The 16,000-nt window shown below is 45.1% G+C and overlaps 1 protein-coding gene across 1 annotated transcript in view; it reads left to right on the top strand.

The window, feature by feature from the left end:
* The window catches only part of XKR6 (XK related 6), a 219,863-nt gene extending 205,528 nt beyond the window's left edge, over positions 1 to 14,335 (top strand). The window contains exon 4 of the mRNA XM_042832603.1: positions 12,836 to 14,335. Coding sequence (XP_042688537.1) covers positions 12,836 to 13,800 — 965 coding nt within the window. The 3' untranslated portion in view covers positions 13,801 to 14,335. The remainder of the gene's footprint in view (positions 1 to 12,835) is intronic.
* The last annotated feature ends 1,665 nt before the right edge of the window (positions 14,336 to 16,000 follow it).

Here is a 16,000-nt window from a genome sequence, read left to right on the forward strand (position 1 = left end):
ATAATATGCTGTGAATAATGGCTTTGCTGGGAACTATATACTGTCTGGAATATCCTGCTAGATAAGAAATACGTCTTACGGAATGGTTTGAGATGTAAAAACAAGGTGATATGTAAAGGACAACAAGTTAATGGATTACTTCATAGCCACTTACTTACAACTCATGCTCCAAAAATCAATGTAACCTCCTTAGCTGGGGTGAGTTAGGAAGGGAGCTTCAACTTCTCCTGCCCAAGGAGGCTGTGGATGCCCCATCCCTGCAGGCATTCAAGGCCAGGCTGGATGTGGCTCTGGGCAGCCTGGGCTGCTGGTTGGCGACCTGCACACAGCAGGGGGTTGGAACTGGATGAGCATTGTGGGCCTTTTCAACCCAGGCCGTTCTGTGATTCTGTGATAATAGAAATGTTTGTCTAAGAAAATCTTTGCCTCATTGAGTCCTAGATAACAGGAGATAGGCTGAAGGGAAGGTCCAGCAGGGTCAGGCTCTAGGCTTGGACTTGTGCTGTGTGACAGTTCATAGGGCAAAAAAACACAACAGTTAAACTTTTCCCTGTGGAGTTGGAGATGTTGGAGAGTTGGACTGCTAGAAATGGGAGATATCTGTCCTACAGCCCCAGTTCCCTGCGTCAGTGAGAGGTGAGCAAAAAAGCAATTGCTTGAAGCCATGTGGGCAAGGAGGAAAGGACTTCACTGGGTGTCTGCTCACTGAAAGAGCTTGGCAAAGAGGAGTTGGGTTATTTTCACTGAAAGCTTGCCCTGGTTGAACCACAGTTTCCCTTTAAATGTTTGTTGACAAACCATGGAGGCTCCAAACACACGAGCAGCTCGCTCAGGAGGCCGCTCATATGACCCAAGTGCTTTGCCAGACAGGGGCATATGGCTCTGTTCCTGCCTTCTCCTCCCTCTCACCAATGCCGGATGACAGATAGCAATTTGGTGCCCTGCTTGAAACGAGTCACTGGTCCTCAGCCAGTTCCCAGCAGCATCAAAAAAGCCATCTCCACAGTTGGCAATGGGCACAGAAACGTCTTGCTCTGGCGTGCTGAAAGCAGGCCAACCCAAGGCCCAAGGCTGTGGGGAAAGCTTGCCCTATCATCAGCCGTATTGTACCGGAAGGATTGAGTCCAGGAGTCTTTGAAGACAGGAGCAGCTTATTTTTTCCAATGGGATTTTGGAGGAAGCCCAGCAAGAGACGTCATCCTTCTCCCTTCTCCTACCCCCATCTTCAGCTTCTCCGTCCGCTGCCTTGCCATAGCTCTTACTCTGTTATTTTGGAGCGCTGATAAAAAAAAAACCCTTCTGTTCCACATCACGTGCCACCATCACGCACAGGACATGGCACAGCCAGTAGAGATGAGTCACCATTCACAGGACAGCATTGGCAGGCAGCCAGCGCTGCCGGTTTTAGGTTTTGTAGACGGTGGCAGTCACCAGGGAGGTATGGCATCCTCAGAGCACTACACAAGCATGAGCTCATGCTTCTCCTAGCAGCTGCAAGCTGGGAAACCGAGGCACAGAGTGAAAGGTTTGATTAGCCTGAAGTCTTTTGGGGATCTTTATGCTACAGGGTCCTGGAGAGCAAGGTCATGCCAAACAGGTCCCGGGCTGGAAATTAAGGCCTTTTCAGGTAATTTTGTGTTTCAGACTTTCTTGGACACATAGCTGCAAAGTCCTGGTTAGAGCATAGGAGACTGCGCACTGCAGTGCAATTGGCTGGTAAATTATACAGAAATGCAACCCTTTGTCTTCAGGTTGCTCTACTGTGCTCTTGGGTTCGTCTCAGGCATCCAGGAAACCATGATAACTCTGGATGAGCAAGGAGCAGATATCCACTGAGATGTGCAAAGGAAACCTAGGGAAGATGCAAGGCAAGCAGTAGGCAGGGACTTGTCCGTGTTTCTGTCCCTGACATAGATGGAGCAGTTCAGGTTGGCTTAATTGACAGCTGGCTCAAAATTGCTGAGCACTGAAGGAAAGAACATCTTTGCTTCAGAAGCTATCACTGTTTTTATACAACCAGCTCAGGGCGACAGTCCTGAATCTGGGAGTGCAACAGATTTACTGAATCAGTGGAAATCTCCTCCTGAAATGACTTTTGTCCTAAGTGGCATTTGAGTGACCTCATTGCTTGCTAACAGAGGGAGTCCAGCAGGCAGAGCCACTCCTAAAACACTCAAAGGTGCAAACAGACATTTTCAATGAGGGGGCAGGTGCATGGTTTGACCTCAGCCTGTCTTTGGGGATGGTGATGTTCTTTATCCTTTTTGAGAGGCAGTCTCAAACTCCATCCTGTAAATACATGAACTTCTGAGAAGACAGAAAGTCCCAGGAGAGACAAACCAACCTGAGGATGACTGAACTGGTTGACGCTGGCATGCCATTGGATTCTGGCCTGCTACACATTGCTCATGACATTTTCAGAGCGTGCAGAGCTTGGGAAGCACAGGAAGAAACAGATTCCTGCTGTCATTCTTTGGAATCCATTTCCCTGGTGCCTGCAACTACCTCAAGATGATACCAGCTGCACCACATCCGTTTTTGTCACTTTGTCACTCCCCCTCACAGAAACACTCTGCCAGACTCACTTTCCCTGTGCCAGCCCTGCTATTCAGCCCCAGGGCTGAGATCCTCCCTCTTTTCAGGAAACCAGTCCTTTCCCTGCAATGACAGCGAGATAATTCCATCCTACACAATGTCCATAAACCATAAGGTGAGCAAGGTGTGCACTACTGACTCTTCTCAATGACTGAAAGTCTCTTCCTTTGGCTAGTAAGCGTAAGTAAGGAACCAGACTGGATTCCCTTCTTGCCCCTCACATGAGTCAAAAGCATTTCCAGGACTGAGATGAATCTGTTCCTTCAGTGGCCTGCAAATCACCTGTGCTTAGGTCTAACCATGAACCAGAGCTGCTGTGCAGGATCCATGTTTTATACTGTCGCACTGCTTGGAAGGCTTGCCTTGCCATTGCCTCACCCCCAAGGAGCTGGCTGTGGGGGCTGTATTTATAGCAGGAAGTTCATTTTCTAGAGGAACAGAAGATCAGATGATCTTGCTTCCCCAGTCTGGTGATGAATCTGTTGGGTTTCATCATGTTCCTAGCCCCAAACACGTCAGAACATGAGCACAGCCACTAGATGTTGGTCGTCCACATGGTTCAATGAGCAGCACAGTCCCTGGCACATTTTTAGCACCAACCCCAACAATTCCCTGGCTTGTAGCAGACATTAGCGTGGGCCAAGGACCATTCCCAATGAGCAGCCTGGATTGGGCCACCCTGTTTCAGAGGCTGAGACAGAACCATGACCTGGATGTAGCAGTTAACAGAACGAGGCTTTGCTCAGTCACTGATCTCCAGGCACAGAGCCCCAGGTTTGAGATCTGTGCTAGGAAAAGAGATTCTTGAATTTACATTTGGCAGTGGACAGAAGCTTTCCTTCACAGGGCTGATGTGCTCCCCTGTTTTTCAGGGTATTCCAGTCCCACCTGCAAGATGTCAGTGTCCTTTCAGTTTGTCCCAAGGCAGATTTAAATTCTTCTCCGTGACGGTGGTTCTCATCCAAATTGAAAAAGAATATCAGGAAAAAAGTGCTGTAGTAAATACCAAATGCACAGTGTGAAAATCCTAGAATGCTGTATGTGTTTGTGGTAAGAGCTGTGTTGTTTCATGCCAGCTATCCCTATTCAGAACACAGAAATGGGTGGGAAATATTTTGTTTTAAATCAGACCATAGGTTTTTTTCTCTAGTAAAGTTTTTCACATCTCAGTGCGTTCTAGTAGTGTTATGAAGTGTTTTCTATACCAGATGTTCCTATTAGTAGGGTTCAAATGTTGTTGTGTCTTAAAAAACATCTCAGCAAAGGAAGTTTGTTTGGATCTGTGCAGGGCGTAAATCAGAAGTGACTGCTGGAATCTGTGAAGATATTTGAATACTCAAGAATGTCAGCAAATCTTATTCTCTCAGTTAAAATAATCACCAAAAAGGTGGTTCTTTTTTCCTCCTGTTGCTCTAGGAAAGACTAGTCTCAACATCAGAGAGAAAAAATCTTGATCTCATCAAGCAATGGTCACTCAACACTGAACATATTACCAAGAGGCTACAGGAGCAGCTCTGTCATACCGAGGCATCTTCAGTCAATCAGCATCAGATGCTGATTGTAGATCTGTGTTAATTTACTAAGCACCTGCTTGGCTCTTTACATTTACTGTAAATGAAGCTTAGGTGGCTTTTCTCCCATTTCAGGTGCCCACTAAGATCTGGAGGCCTTGGGGCCTCAGCATTGCTTGGCTGGTGGCCATACTGAGAAAAAGCAATGACAGTCTGTAGAGATGACTTCTGCACTTCTCTGCTGGCCTTGCTCCTTTCAGGTTGAGCCAGGTTTATGTTATAGACCCATTATAGACCCTACAGAGATGGATTTTAATATGCATGCATAGATGTAGATACGGTCCTTGCTGAGGTGTTTCCAAGGCAGTGTGATGGAACATTTCAACTGAAATCCCTTGGGGTCTCTTAAGATGCCCTGAATCCTCTTGTCTGTGGTTGTTCAGTTTGGGGATTCAGGTATTTGTTGATTTGACTGCTGTGTGTGTGTGTGTGTGTGTGTGTGTGGTTTTTTTTAGTGTTATCCTAAGATAGCAGTTAAGACATTCAGATTAACAGGAATTTAACTGGAGTTTTCATAATGACAGGGATGACTGCGTGGAGGGTAAGAGAAAAGTGGCATTTCATACAGTCTTTGAGAAGAACAGAAGTATGTTGGAGTTCTTGTGCTCTTTTTACAAACTGCCTTAACTGTGCCTAGGAAATCCTGTCTCCTGCTCACTAAGCTCATTACCACTGCAGAATTAGCCCAAGTAATTCATACCTGCATAAACGTAGACCAGGCTTAGACTGGGTATTTATTTATTCCTATATGGGTGACATTAGAAGCAAGAGATGCATGTAGCTAATGATTCTGAGAGTTTCTGTGAACCTTGAAGCAGACCTGCCCATATGAGATTCAGCATGCCCTTCAAAGGGAGAATGCCCTTACAGTGAGATACTGGAGAGGTATTGGCATTTGTGTAGGAGAGCCTGAGTCTCCAGTGCTAAGGGATGGATTTCCAGGCTATGTGAGCCCCAGCTTGAGGGATAACAGCAGCCATCCCTGTTGGAAACAACTCAAAGCTAGTGAGATCCTAACAGCATCATCAAAATGAGCTTATTGAAGTTCCTGGTTTATTGGCCAGACATCACAAAGGAAAGGCTTGTGTTGTGTTAACAGCCTGAAAATTGCATTCACTAAAGAGGGACTGTTTGCTTTTCGTTTGAGAGGCACAGTGAATTCTTTTCTTTATATTTGTTTAACATTTGGATGGAACGTTCCACTTAACACTTAAATGGAAGATGCATTTCCAATTAAGTAGCTTCTTGCTATAAATAGTGTTATACTAAATAAAAACTCATCAAAAGAGACCTCAAAGGACAGATTGGTCTTGTTGTACGTCCTCCTCTCTCCTTCTCTCCATGATTCCCTACATCTCTGGAGGTATCTTTGCTCATCAGCAGGGTGTTGGAGCATTGTTTCCCTGCTTGTCCTTCAGTGGTAGAGAATCTTAATGTTGCATCACCTGCATTTCCCCACGTTCTGTTGGTTCTGACAACTTCTGCTCTGTGGAAGCCAGCAGCTGTGCTGCCCAACCTGGAGCGAGGAACAGGTTTCCCCAATCCTCCTTTCTACTCTGCTCACCCTTCTGGAGTTCAGGGCTCTCCTCTGAGCTCTGGTGGGGATTTGGTAGATGCCAAACCACTGCTATGAGGGTGCTTTTTGTCTCTCTCCCTTCTACTTGCTTTGTCATTTCAGTTTGATCATCCACACTCCAGGCACAGTCATTGGAACGTCAGAGAGGCATTTCCAGAGGGCATCTCATCCCTTGCCTTTGACAGCTCTCCTAGGGTGAGATAAGCACTGAGGCACATGATGCAAGGAAGATCTTCATTAAGAATGTTGTAAAAGTGGCGGAAGGCTTGCCAGTCCTTACATGAAAGGTGATTGATAGCCAACATTTCCAACAGGAGATTTGTCACTTGGCTGAGGGTACTCAAGGATATTCCGAAACAGAGAGCAGATTATCCCATTTCTGCTTGGCCTAGGGTGCTTGTGCCTCCTGCAGAAGGATCAGTGTCTGGCTTGCATCCATGAGAAGATACAAGACTGGATGGCCTCAGGGCCTGAGCCAGTTTGGCAGTTCCTGTGTTCACAGAGGATGTGAATAGGAGGAGACGTGACAGAGGCAGCCGAGATAACGAGAGCACAGATCAGACGAATGTGGCTGGTCACCTCTTCTGGCAGTACAGAAAAAAAGGGGCATTTGGGAGAGCTGAAAGGCAGCAGGATGAAAGGGGAGAAAAGCAAACCTTTCCGAAACACAATCCGCAGTGAACCTGGGGAGCTCTGTTACTCAAGGCAGTGTAAAGCCAAAGACTTGGGGGAGAAGCTAAAAAGGATCCAACATTTCTGGGGTCAGTGAGGACATCTACAGACATCCTAATTATGTGGAAGGAGCAGGCTTTAGGAAGCGTTCACATTTCAGGCCATGAGCCAGCTTTTAACTTCTTGGGGTTGGAGGGCAGCTCTCTGTGTGCGCAAGCTATTCTGAGGTTGCCTTAGTATGGCAACCTGCTCCCCCTCTCCCTATCTCAATACAAGGCTGAGGAATGTGGATGTTTATTTGGTCTAATATGGAAGAGCTTCCTTGTGCTATCTTGGTCACGGATGGTCCTGAGTAGAAGTTCAAAGCGAGCTTCATTGTATCAGAAAGTCCCAGTGGGATTCAGTGGTAGAAGACCAGATGTTGTCCAGATCTACTTGAAGCTTGGTTCTGGAACTGAGTTGCTTGTCTTTACTCCCTACCTTTCGCAGTCTCCAGCATTTTTCTTATGGATTGGTACATCTCTCCCGTGGGAGTTAGAACAGGTCTGTGAGCATTCCTTGGGGGAAGGTCTCATAAGAGGTCTCTAGCAAGAAAGCAGATGCTGAGGATTTGAAACTCAACTCTTGCCCAAACTGCAATGAAACCAAAATGTGTGTCATGAGAACCGGGCAAAGGACAGGATATTAGAGCAGCCAGTGAAAAACTCAGTGATCAAGTCACATATCTTCCTAATGTCAGGCTCTGGTTTTCCATCACTGGTCACTCCAGCTCTGAGTGGAGTACAGACGTAAGCTGGCAATCCAATGTGCAAAGGCAGAACCCAGTATAGAGTCAAAGTCAGATTGCCATGACAGATAGGCACCAGTCCCCATCCTAGGAAATGTTTCAGTAAATCCCTTTTACCCAAACATCCTCTGGATCCCTCAGCTCTTTTGGAATGGGATCCATTCCCCCTTGCTATGCAACCAAATTCGTCTTAGACAGCTTAACCTTCATTTTAAACTGTCCAAATGCAATTGACACCCTTTTTAGTCACTGGATGGAGAAAGACCCCCCAAATTGGGGGGTTCATTTATTTTCCCATGTCTGAGATGGATGAAGTGAGTCAACCTGATGGGAGGTCTGGTTTTGAGCCAAAATCATCCTTTCCATTTAAAGCAGACAGAGGAATGGAGAAGTTTCTGCCACCAAAGTTACGTGCAGCTCAACTTTTGGACTTGGTTTCAACTGCAGAGTTATTTTCAGAGTATTCAAGGGCTATAGAAATAGGTGGCACACAGAGTGAGTATTCCATTCCTGGGTCAGACTCATGAATGATGCTAGTGTTCATCTACTGGAATGGACTGGGGACACAATGGGGAAAGGAGGTGAAATGAAATTCTATGGAGAAAATGAATGGCAAAACAGTCTATGCAGCCCCTGATTAATTTCTTTAGTGGTAAAGATTCATATTCTTCCATTTTGAAAGTGAAAAACAAAGGGGAAGAATGAAAGAAAGAAGATAAAAGTTATTCCTTCCTCTAAAAGGAAATTAAAAGAAGAAAGATCAAGCATCAGACTCTACAGGAACAGATGGAAATTAGATCCGGAGTCTGATTCTGATCCCTTTTGCCCTGATGCAAATAAATAACAATAATGGGTTAAAAAGAAGGGGAGAAGAACTCTCAGGCAGTGTTGTTACACAAGCAGGATCTGGCTCCATCTCTATTGTATAGGAACGCGCTCACCCTCTGTGTGCATCAGAATGAAGGCTGTTCCTAGATTCATGCTGAGCTTCAGTTAGGAACGTGCCACCCAAAGGGGAAAACACAATAAGAGGGTTCACTGCACAGAGCATGAGCAGCCAGAGAGTGATGGGGAGGACCCGAGATGTAGCACGCTGTGTTAAGCAGGTGCTGCCTCCATGCAGAGCTTGATGGAAGGGTTTGTGTCATGCTGAGCACTTGCTGTCCAGCCCACCAGAAAGAAACGTTGGTATCTTCCTGGTTTTGTAAGAGAATCTGCAGGAGAATTAATGTCAAAGAGGAAATAGAGAACCATTTAGGCATCATTTTCAGCTTTAAAGGGACAGGCGCCACAGTAAGCAAGTAGGCAGTATGCTGTACAAACTGCATTCAGATTTCCCACAGCAGATAACCCTTAGCAGAAGATGCTTTTTGTGAAAAACCTCTCTCTTCTGTAAAACAGAATCATAGAGTCATAGAATCACCAAGGCTGGAAAAGATCTCCAAGTTCATCCACTCCAACCATCCACCTACCGCCAAGATTTCCCACTCCACCATATCCCTCAGTGCAACATCTAATAGTAGCAGTACGAGCAAGTGTAACACGTTCATTTTAAATATCATTTTTTGTGTGTGATTTGTCTGCAGCTGTTATTAGACAAGCTGTAAGGCCATGTGCAATTGTATAGCACTAACAAACCAGATAGCCTGAGATGTCTTTCCACGCCCTGCTTTTGTTCCTAAATATTGGAGGGCTTTAAGAACAGCGATGGCCATTTAAAGAGGAGCCTTTTGTTTGAGTCTCACTTGTCAATGGGCATTTTTCAGAGAACTTCATTACATTTCTGAGGTGACCTTTTCTTTCTCTGGGCCATCAGCAGGAAACAGAGGAAACAGCCTAAAATTCAGCCTGCCCCCATGAGCTTCCATCAGGCTCCAGGACCCTTCTTTTAGAGGGGTCTTTTTCTCCTGTCTTGCTACATCTTGCTCTTTAGACCCTTCCACATCTTTGGAGCCTTCTTTTGGATGCTCTTTAATAGTTTTACACCTTTATTCTGTTTTGGCACTGTCCACAGTGCTCAAGGTGAGATGCAGTACTTAAGGTAAGCCTGTGATTATTTGAGAAGCCCTGAGTACCCTGCATCAGTCCAGCTTCCAGCTCTAAAATGTTATCTTCTGTATGCAAGCTTCTCCTACCTTCTAGCTCCATTGGGAGGTCTTGAATAGCCTAGAGTATCTCAAAGGGTATATGAATCATATCTCAAATGTTTGCACTTAGCCCTCATTCTCCACTGAGTACAGTAAGAGGCATTCCTCAGCCACAGATGCCTCAAGGTGGTCTCTACCAAGGTGGTACCTCTACCAAGATCTTGGTATTTCATCTGTCAAATGAGGACACTATAAGCTTTACCTCACTGTGCTGATCATAAGGTAGATGTCTCACTGTAGGGACTTTGGGGCACATTACTAAAGGCATCTGGGGGAATAATTCTTGTGATGTGTCATTCAAGGCACATGGGCTTGACTCCTCAGTAGAGCTGACTGTAGCCTGTGAGTCACCCACTGCTGCCTAGTGGGTGATAGCAGGAGTTCAAGGGCTGTTGTATAGCCTGGTACAGAGAGGTTTGAGATGACACCAGCCTATGTCACCCTGGTTTGTTATAGGCAGGTGGCACAGACCTCATAAGTCTGTGAGGCTTCCAGTCCCATGATAGGTGATGTCCTGCTGACTTAAGAGGGCCCACATAGGCTCAGCAAAGCAGGGCAGGTATTTTCTACCCCCAAGACTAAGCATAGAGAGGGAGGAGTGGGAGTGGGTTTTTTGAAGTGACTTCAGTTTCAAACCAACCCCAGCCTGGATTTGATGGACAAACCTTGGAAGGGAGTTGAAACCCACTCATGCACCTCATGAAGGTGCGTCAGTCACCATGTGCAAATTAATTAATTAAAGTAAAAATAAGAAAATACTTCCCATGTGATCCAGCTTGCCAGAACTTTTTGTTAAGTGGAGACTTCTCCAGAAGTCTGTTCAGAAATAAGGCCTGGGAGAAGTGAAATAGAAAAGAAAAGGTCATCCCAGAGTTTGCATCCCAGAATATCCTATTGTATGAAGAGGTCACAGGCTGGAATTAACAGGGAAATATGGGAATGAGAAACTCATGGCCAAGATGGCAAAAATCAAAGCATGCTTTGTCATTTAGGCTTGGATAAAATAGCCAGGGAATGATTTCTGTGGCACCCCAGTGCTGGAGAAACCTTCATATTGCTCCATGGTTCTGTTTGATGTCTGCCTACTGATTGCATCCCAATGACACCCAGCTCAAAGCTGCATTCAGCACAGAGCTGTGAATTTTTTAAACAGTGGCAAGAGTCTGTCAAACTGTTTAGAGAAACTTCACTCCCCTCCTCGGATCAGAGCACAAATGAGAATGCAGCACGTATTTTGGTAAGGGTAGGACTCATCTTGCCTGTCCGCCAGTGTTTACAAGTCCACACACTCCCCTGTCAAGGATGGAGACAGACACTTTGGGAGCATGAGTCAACCCCCCTGTCCCACACGTGGATCTTAGGACAGGGTGAATCACTTTCTGGGGGTGTCTGCCTCTTAAGGAGACGTTCAGATGACTGTCAGCAGGCCTGGTACCATGCAATGCGAGTGACTCAACACCCATACTCACAGCCAGCTCTATGCAATTTACAGGAAAGGCTGTGATTAGTGTAGGTTTATGCACAGAAAACGTTACAATGGGAAAAGCTTTTATGTGTATGCTGGGTTTTTGTTTCTGATGCATTTTATTCCTCTCTCCCTACTAGAATAAATGATCTCAACTGAAACATTTTTAAGCCAGCGTGACACATCTGCCTCTTGTGGGCTGGCACTGCTTGAGTTTCATTGTTCAGGTACACCTAATGCTGTACATGTTTCTAGTATTGCAGCACTCACATAAGCCAACGCCTGACTTTTATTTCTATTAATCATGGAAAGTTTTTAAACTGAATGGCTAGAAGAGATTGCAGCAAGTGATACTTACACACAGCGTGGCAATCACCTAAAAATTCTGTGACATTTCCCAGGCTTCCAAAACTGTTTATCATGTCCATCAAAAATATAATGCACCTTAGAAAAATCGTGCAGGCTGAAAATAAATCTGATGTACAACTATTTGGGGCTTAGGCTGTTCACTTTCAGAAGTTTCCATACTTTCCCAAGTCCTGTATACAAACCTTGTTGAGGTCACTCTGGAATGATGTCTGAAAAACCACAGGTTTTTCTACTGTCCCTATGAGAGACTTGCAGGCAGAGAGAGAAGGGAGACGTAAGGAGGATTTGAAGGTATAGATGATGCTTCCAGAGGAATTTTTGGCAGAGCCTCGGTCAAACAATTGCTACCCAGTTATTTGGCTTCTTGATTGTGTATCTTAGTCCATCACCAGTTGCCTCACCTGCAGGGCTGCTGAAGTCCAGAGATCTGCAACAGAGGCAAAGGAGTGATATGCCAGTGGCCTTTATTTGTTTTCAGGAATCTGTCTCTTAATTTTTATGACGATGACTTGCTCAATGATTTGTTCAATTTACTGTTGTGATGATCAATGGTATTGTATTCTCAAAAGATTATCACAGTCCTGGAGTGTGATGGAGTGCTATCTTATCCATTGAAGCAAATGAACAAGTTTAAGTGTTGGCTGTAATGAGGAAGAAGACCGAGACTCTTTGGAATACTGTGGGATGCCTGCCCCATGCCAGAGTGCAAGGGGCTCAAGCTGGTAGCTGAGGTTGACCCCAGTGCAGGCAATGACCTCACTGGTGGGAGTGGTCCAGTAGGGTCCAAGAGCACTAGGCAGAGCTGAATGGTTCACTAGATGTCCCAGATAGAGCAAGGAGATGAAAGAGATCCAAGGTTCTTCAAGTGGGCCTCACCAAGACAAAAAAGGAAACAGGGCTGGAGGCATGACTGTAAGGTTGGTCCCGTGTCTGTTCTGGAGTCGGTGATGGAGGCGTGCTACCTTCAGTGCAGGTCTTCAGTCTGTCCTGGAAATAGGATTTCCAGGACTCCAGGATTGCTGGAGCAGTCAGGTTCTGTGTTTTGGGACCATCTGATGGGTACTGATGGCATCTGTATAATCATCTGCATGTGACCACCAGTGATAAAACTGATCACCTGCCTATTTCTCCCATTGGTGGATGCAAACAGAGGTTCCCGATGAAGGCAGGATCACTTACAAGTTAACATGAATGCAGCTTGTAGGAAAGTATTTTAGATTAAAAAGGATGTGAAAGAATCATAGTTGTTCTGCTCTTCCAAGGATGTGCTCCAAGATGGATCTCTTTTTGCAGAAAGTAAACTTCATCCTTGGGCTGCAACCCAAGGGATGGGATCTGAGTTTCAGATTCTCAGATGTGGATGTAATCACGATGAGGACAGAGGCTGTTTTTGGTAGGAAGGGCTTAGCTGGGGTGGGGTGGCAGAGCCCACTGCTTGTGAATACAGACATCAGAAAACACATGAATGTAGCATCGATTGCAATTCCCACACTGATATTTCTGTATTTCTCTCCTCCAGACTGTAAGGACAACCTGGCGTGAGTTGAACCTTTGGGCTACTGAGCCTGCCCCAGATGCAATAATTTAGTGAGCAGATGATGTTTTCAACCAATCCTCCTGTCTAACTCAGTGGATCTGTGTGTCTTCCGGCAGGTGTGTCCTCTGTGGCCTCCCTGATGTCCCTGGCTTGGGTGCTAGCCTCCTATCACAAGCTTCTTCGGGACTCTAGGGACGACAAGAAGAGTATGAGCTACAGAGGGGCCCTCATCCATCTCTTCTGGCGCCTCTTCACCATCTCATCCCGAGTTATTTCTTTTGCTCTCTTTGCTTCCATCTTCCAGCTCTACTTTGGGATCTTTGTAGTGGTCCATTGGTGTGCCATGGCTTTCTGGATCATCCATGGTGGGACAGATTTCTGCATGTCTAAGTGGGAGGAGATCCTCTTCAACATGGTGGTAGGGATTGTGTACATTTTCTGCTGGTTTAATGTCAAGGAAGGGCGGACTCGATACAGAATGTTTGCGTATTACACGGTAGTCCTGACGGAGAACGCTGCCTTGACGCTCCTTTGGTATTTTTACAGAGATCCTGACACCACTGACTCATATGCCGTGCCAGCACTGTGTTGTGTCTTTCTTAGCTTTGCTGCTGGGATAGCTTTGATGCTGTTATATTATGGTGTGCTGCATCCCATGGGGCCAAGAGCTAAGATCTTTGCCAGCTCCTGTTGCGCCGAGCTGCTCTGGGGCATTCCTTTGCCCCCCGATGTTGAGCCCATGGCACCCCAAACCCCTGGGTACCGGGGGGCCCAGGCTACGCCCACCAGAGCGGTCACGGAGCAACAGGAGGAACTCACAGCTGACACTTGCTTGCCCGTTTTCCAGGTGAGAGCAATGGTACCATCTACTCCATCTGGGCGACCCTACCCCCCCGAGGGGCCTCTCATTAAGATTGACATCCCAAGAAAGAGATATCCTGCATGGGATGCTCATTTTGTAGACAGGAGGTTAAGAAGAACTATCAACATCCTCCAGTATGTCACCCCCACAGCTGTAGGTATTAGGTATAGAGATGGACCTCTCTTATATGAGTTGCTACAATATGAATCTTCACTTTAAAGCTCCTTAAAGCAAAAGTAAAAGAGGGGACCTTATTTTTGTTTACGGTAAACACAGATCATGAAACAAACACAAACCTTCAGATAAGCTTTCTTTCTGGTTGCTGTATGTATAAAAAAAAAAAAAAGAAAAAGATATTCTCTATGTTTTGTAAGTAAAAACAAAAAGAAAAACTTTTCTTTTGTTTTTTACACACAAGAAACAGTATTTCAACTTCCACACCTAGGATTCACAGGTGGAGAAGGAGGCATCTCCACATCAGTTTTATACCGTACACCAAGTGTAGAACATTACTTATGGGATTGGTGCTGATTGAAAAATAAAAAAACAAACAAACAAACCTACAACTGCCTTATGCCCTTAGGTGCTGAGTTTCATTAAGTACTGTCACCTTTCTCATGCAAAACTCTTTGATGATTATATGCCAGGAAAATAATGATAATAATAATAATGATAAAAGAATGCATGATTGAAATACGAACCTTAAAATTAATAAGGAAAAAAAAAAAAGAGGAAAAAAAAAAAGAAAAAAATTAACAAAGAGACTGAGAGAAATGTCCGAAAATATCTCATTGCTCTCATTGGATTTAACTTAAGAAAACAAAACAAAACAAAACAAAGAAAGCAAGGCCAAGACACCCCGATGGAGACTGTTTCTTTCCTAAAGGCTGAAAGACAACATCAGGTCTGCAGCTCCGGTTGGCGGCACATTTGTGACGCTGTTTGGCCAAGCCCACTCACCTTGCCCCAGCCGTGTTGTAAATGTGGCCCTGCTGGGGAGCCACGTTCCTCCTGCAGGTGGCCCAATGCGCCGTGGTCAGTTTGCAGAGGGGGAACGTGGCAACGCACAGCTGATCTTGTCTTGAGCAGCTGCACTTGCTGATGCCCACTGGCTTCAGTGGAATCAATAACCACCACCTGAGCCCAGAATGAGGCCGGCCATGTTGATCTCTGGAAAATAACACAAGAGATCTCCAATTGTGAAATTTTATACCAAAAAACGCTCTACTAAAGTATACCTACGCATCTCTAATAATTTCAGTAATAATAAAACTCAGCATAGTAGCAAAAAGCGAGTCAATTTAAAGGCACAATACTTGATCAGTGACTGGCAAAATAATTTGACCTACTGTATCATTTTAAGGCTGTGAAAGGCATACGTGTATTATTTGTAATCTCGTGTTAAGACCTGTCACGTCTCATTCAGTGCGAGCCTTAAAGTGATTGTAAAGCATCCTTTGTTTCATTTGGGGCTTTTGGGGGTTTTGATTTTTTTTTTTCCTTCTGTTTTTTGTGGTTTTTTTTGTGTGTGTGTTTTTGTTTTATTTTTAAGGAAAACAAAAATCTGAAAATCGGGATAAGCAAAGGAACGAACAAACAACAACAACACAAACAAACAACGACAGGAAAACAAAACAAAAAAGACAACAAACTTCTTCAAACGGTAATAACCTGTAAACTGACTCAACGTCTCTTGAGATGATTTTGGTGCTTTGTATTTTTGTTGATGTTGTTGTGATTTAGCTGAGATTTCTTCGACTCGGTACACGTGGGGAACTGCTGATAAAACTGTCTCGTGTCACCCTCGACTGTAAGTACGTGGCAAGAAACAACACCGCAGGAAGCGTAGAGGGAGCATCGTGGTGTAGCTTAGCCTTCCCACCGCAAGGAGATTCTGCCGCCTCCGATCACGGCCAAGGGTCGCGTGGTTGTCCTGACATTTCCCGCTAACCCGCCCGCTGTCAGACCATTCGCATCTCTCGCCTTCTGTTTCCGTGCTGGAATCTCTGTTTCGAGTTCAATCACAGGGTCGCGTCCACCCACCGCCCTTTTCCTTTTGGGGGATGTTACTCTTTGAAAGGAGTATTCCCGTTTCAGGGCATCTTTTCAATCCCACCGCCCCTCTGCTTGGGAGGGGAGAAGCAACAACGACAAAAACGGTATTTTTACGTGAATACTGTAGTGTTTTCTCTGTGTGAGTTTGCAGTTTTTTATTCCAGAAATACTGTAACTGTCTAGGGTGCAAAACTCCCATGCTGGCCTCTTCGGTAGAGAAAATCAGCACGGGGGGATATTTTTTAATTACAATTATGATTATTATTATTTTCTTTTATTTGAAGAATCAGTTGTGTTTTGTTTTGTTTTTTTTTAAATTATGATAGCATTTGAAGAAACTAGTACAAATTTTATATAACAGTTT

Source organism: Centrocercus urophasianus, unplaced genomic scaffold (genome assembly GCF_019232065.1).
Source record: "Centrocercus urophasianus isolate 14NV4802_14NV808 unplaced genomic scaffold, USGS_Curo_1.0 seq_39, whole genome shotgun sequence".
Classification (NCBI taxonomy): Eukaryota; Metazoa; Chordata; class Aves; order Galliformes; family Phasianidae; genus Centrocercus; species Centrocercus urophasianus.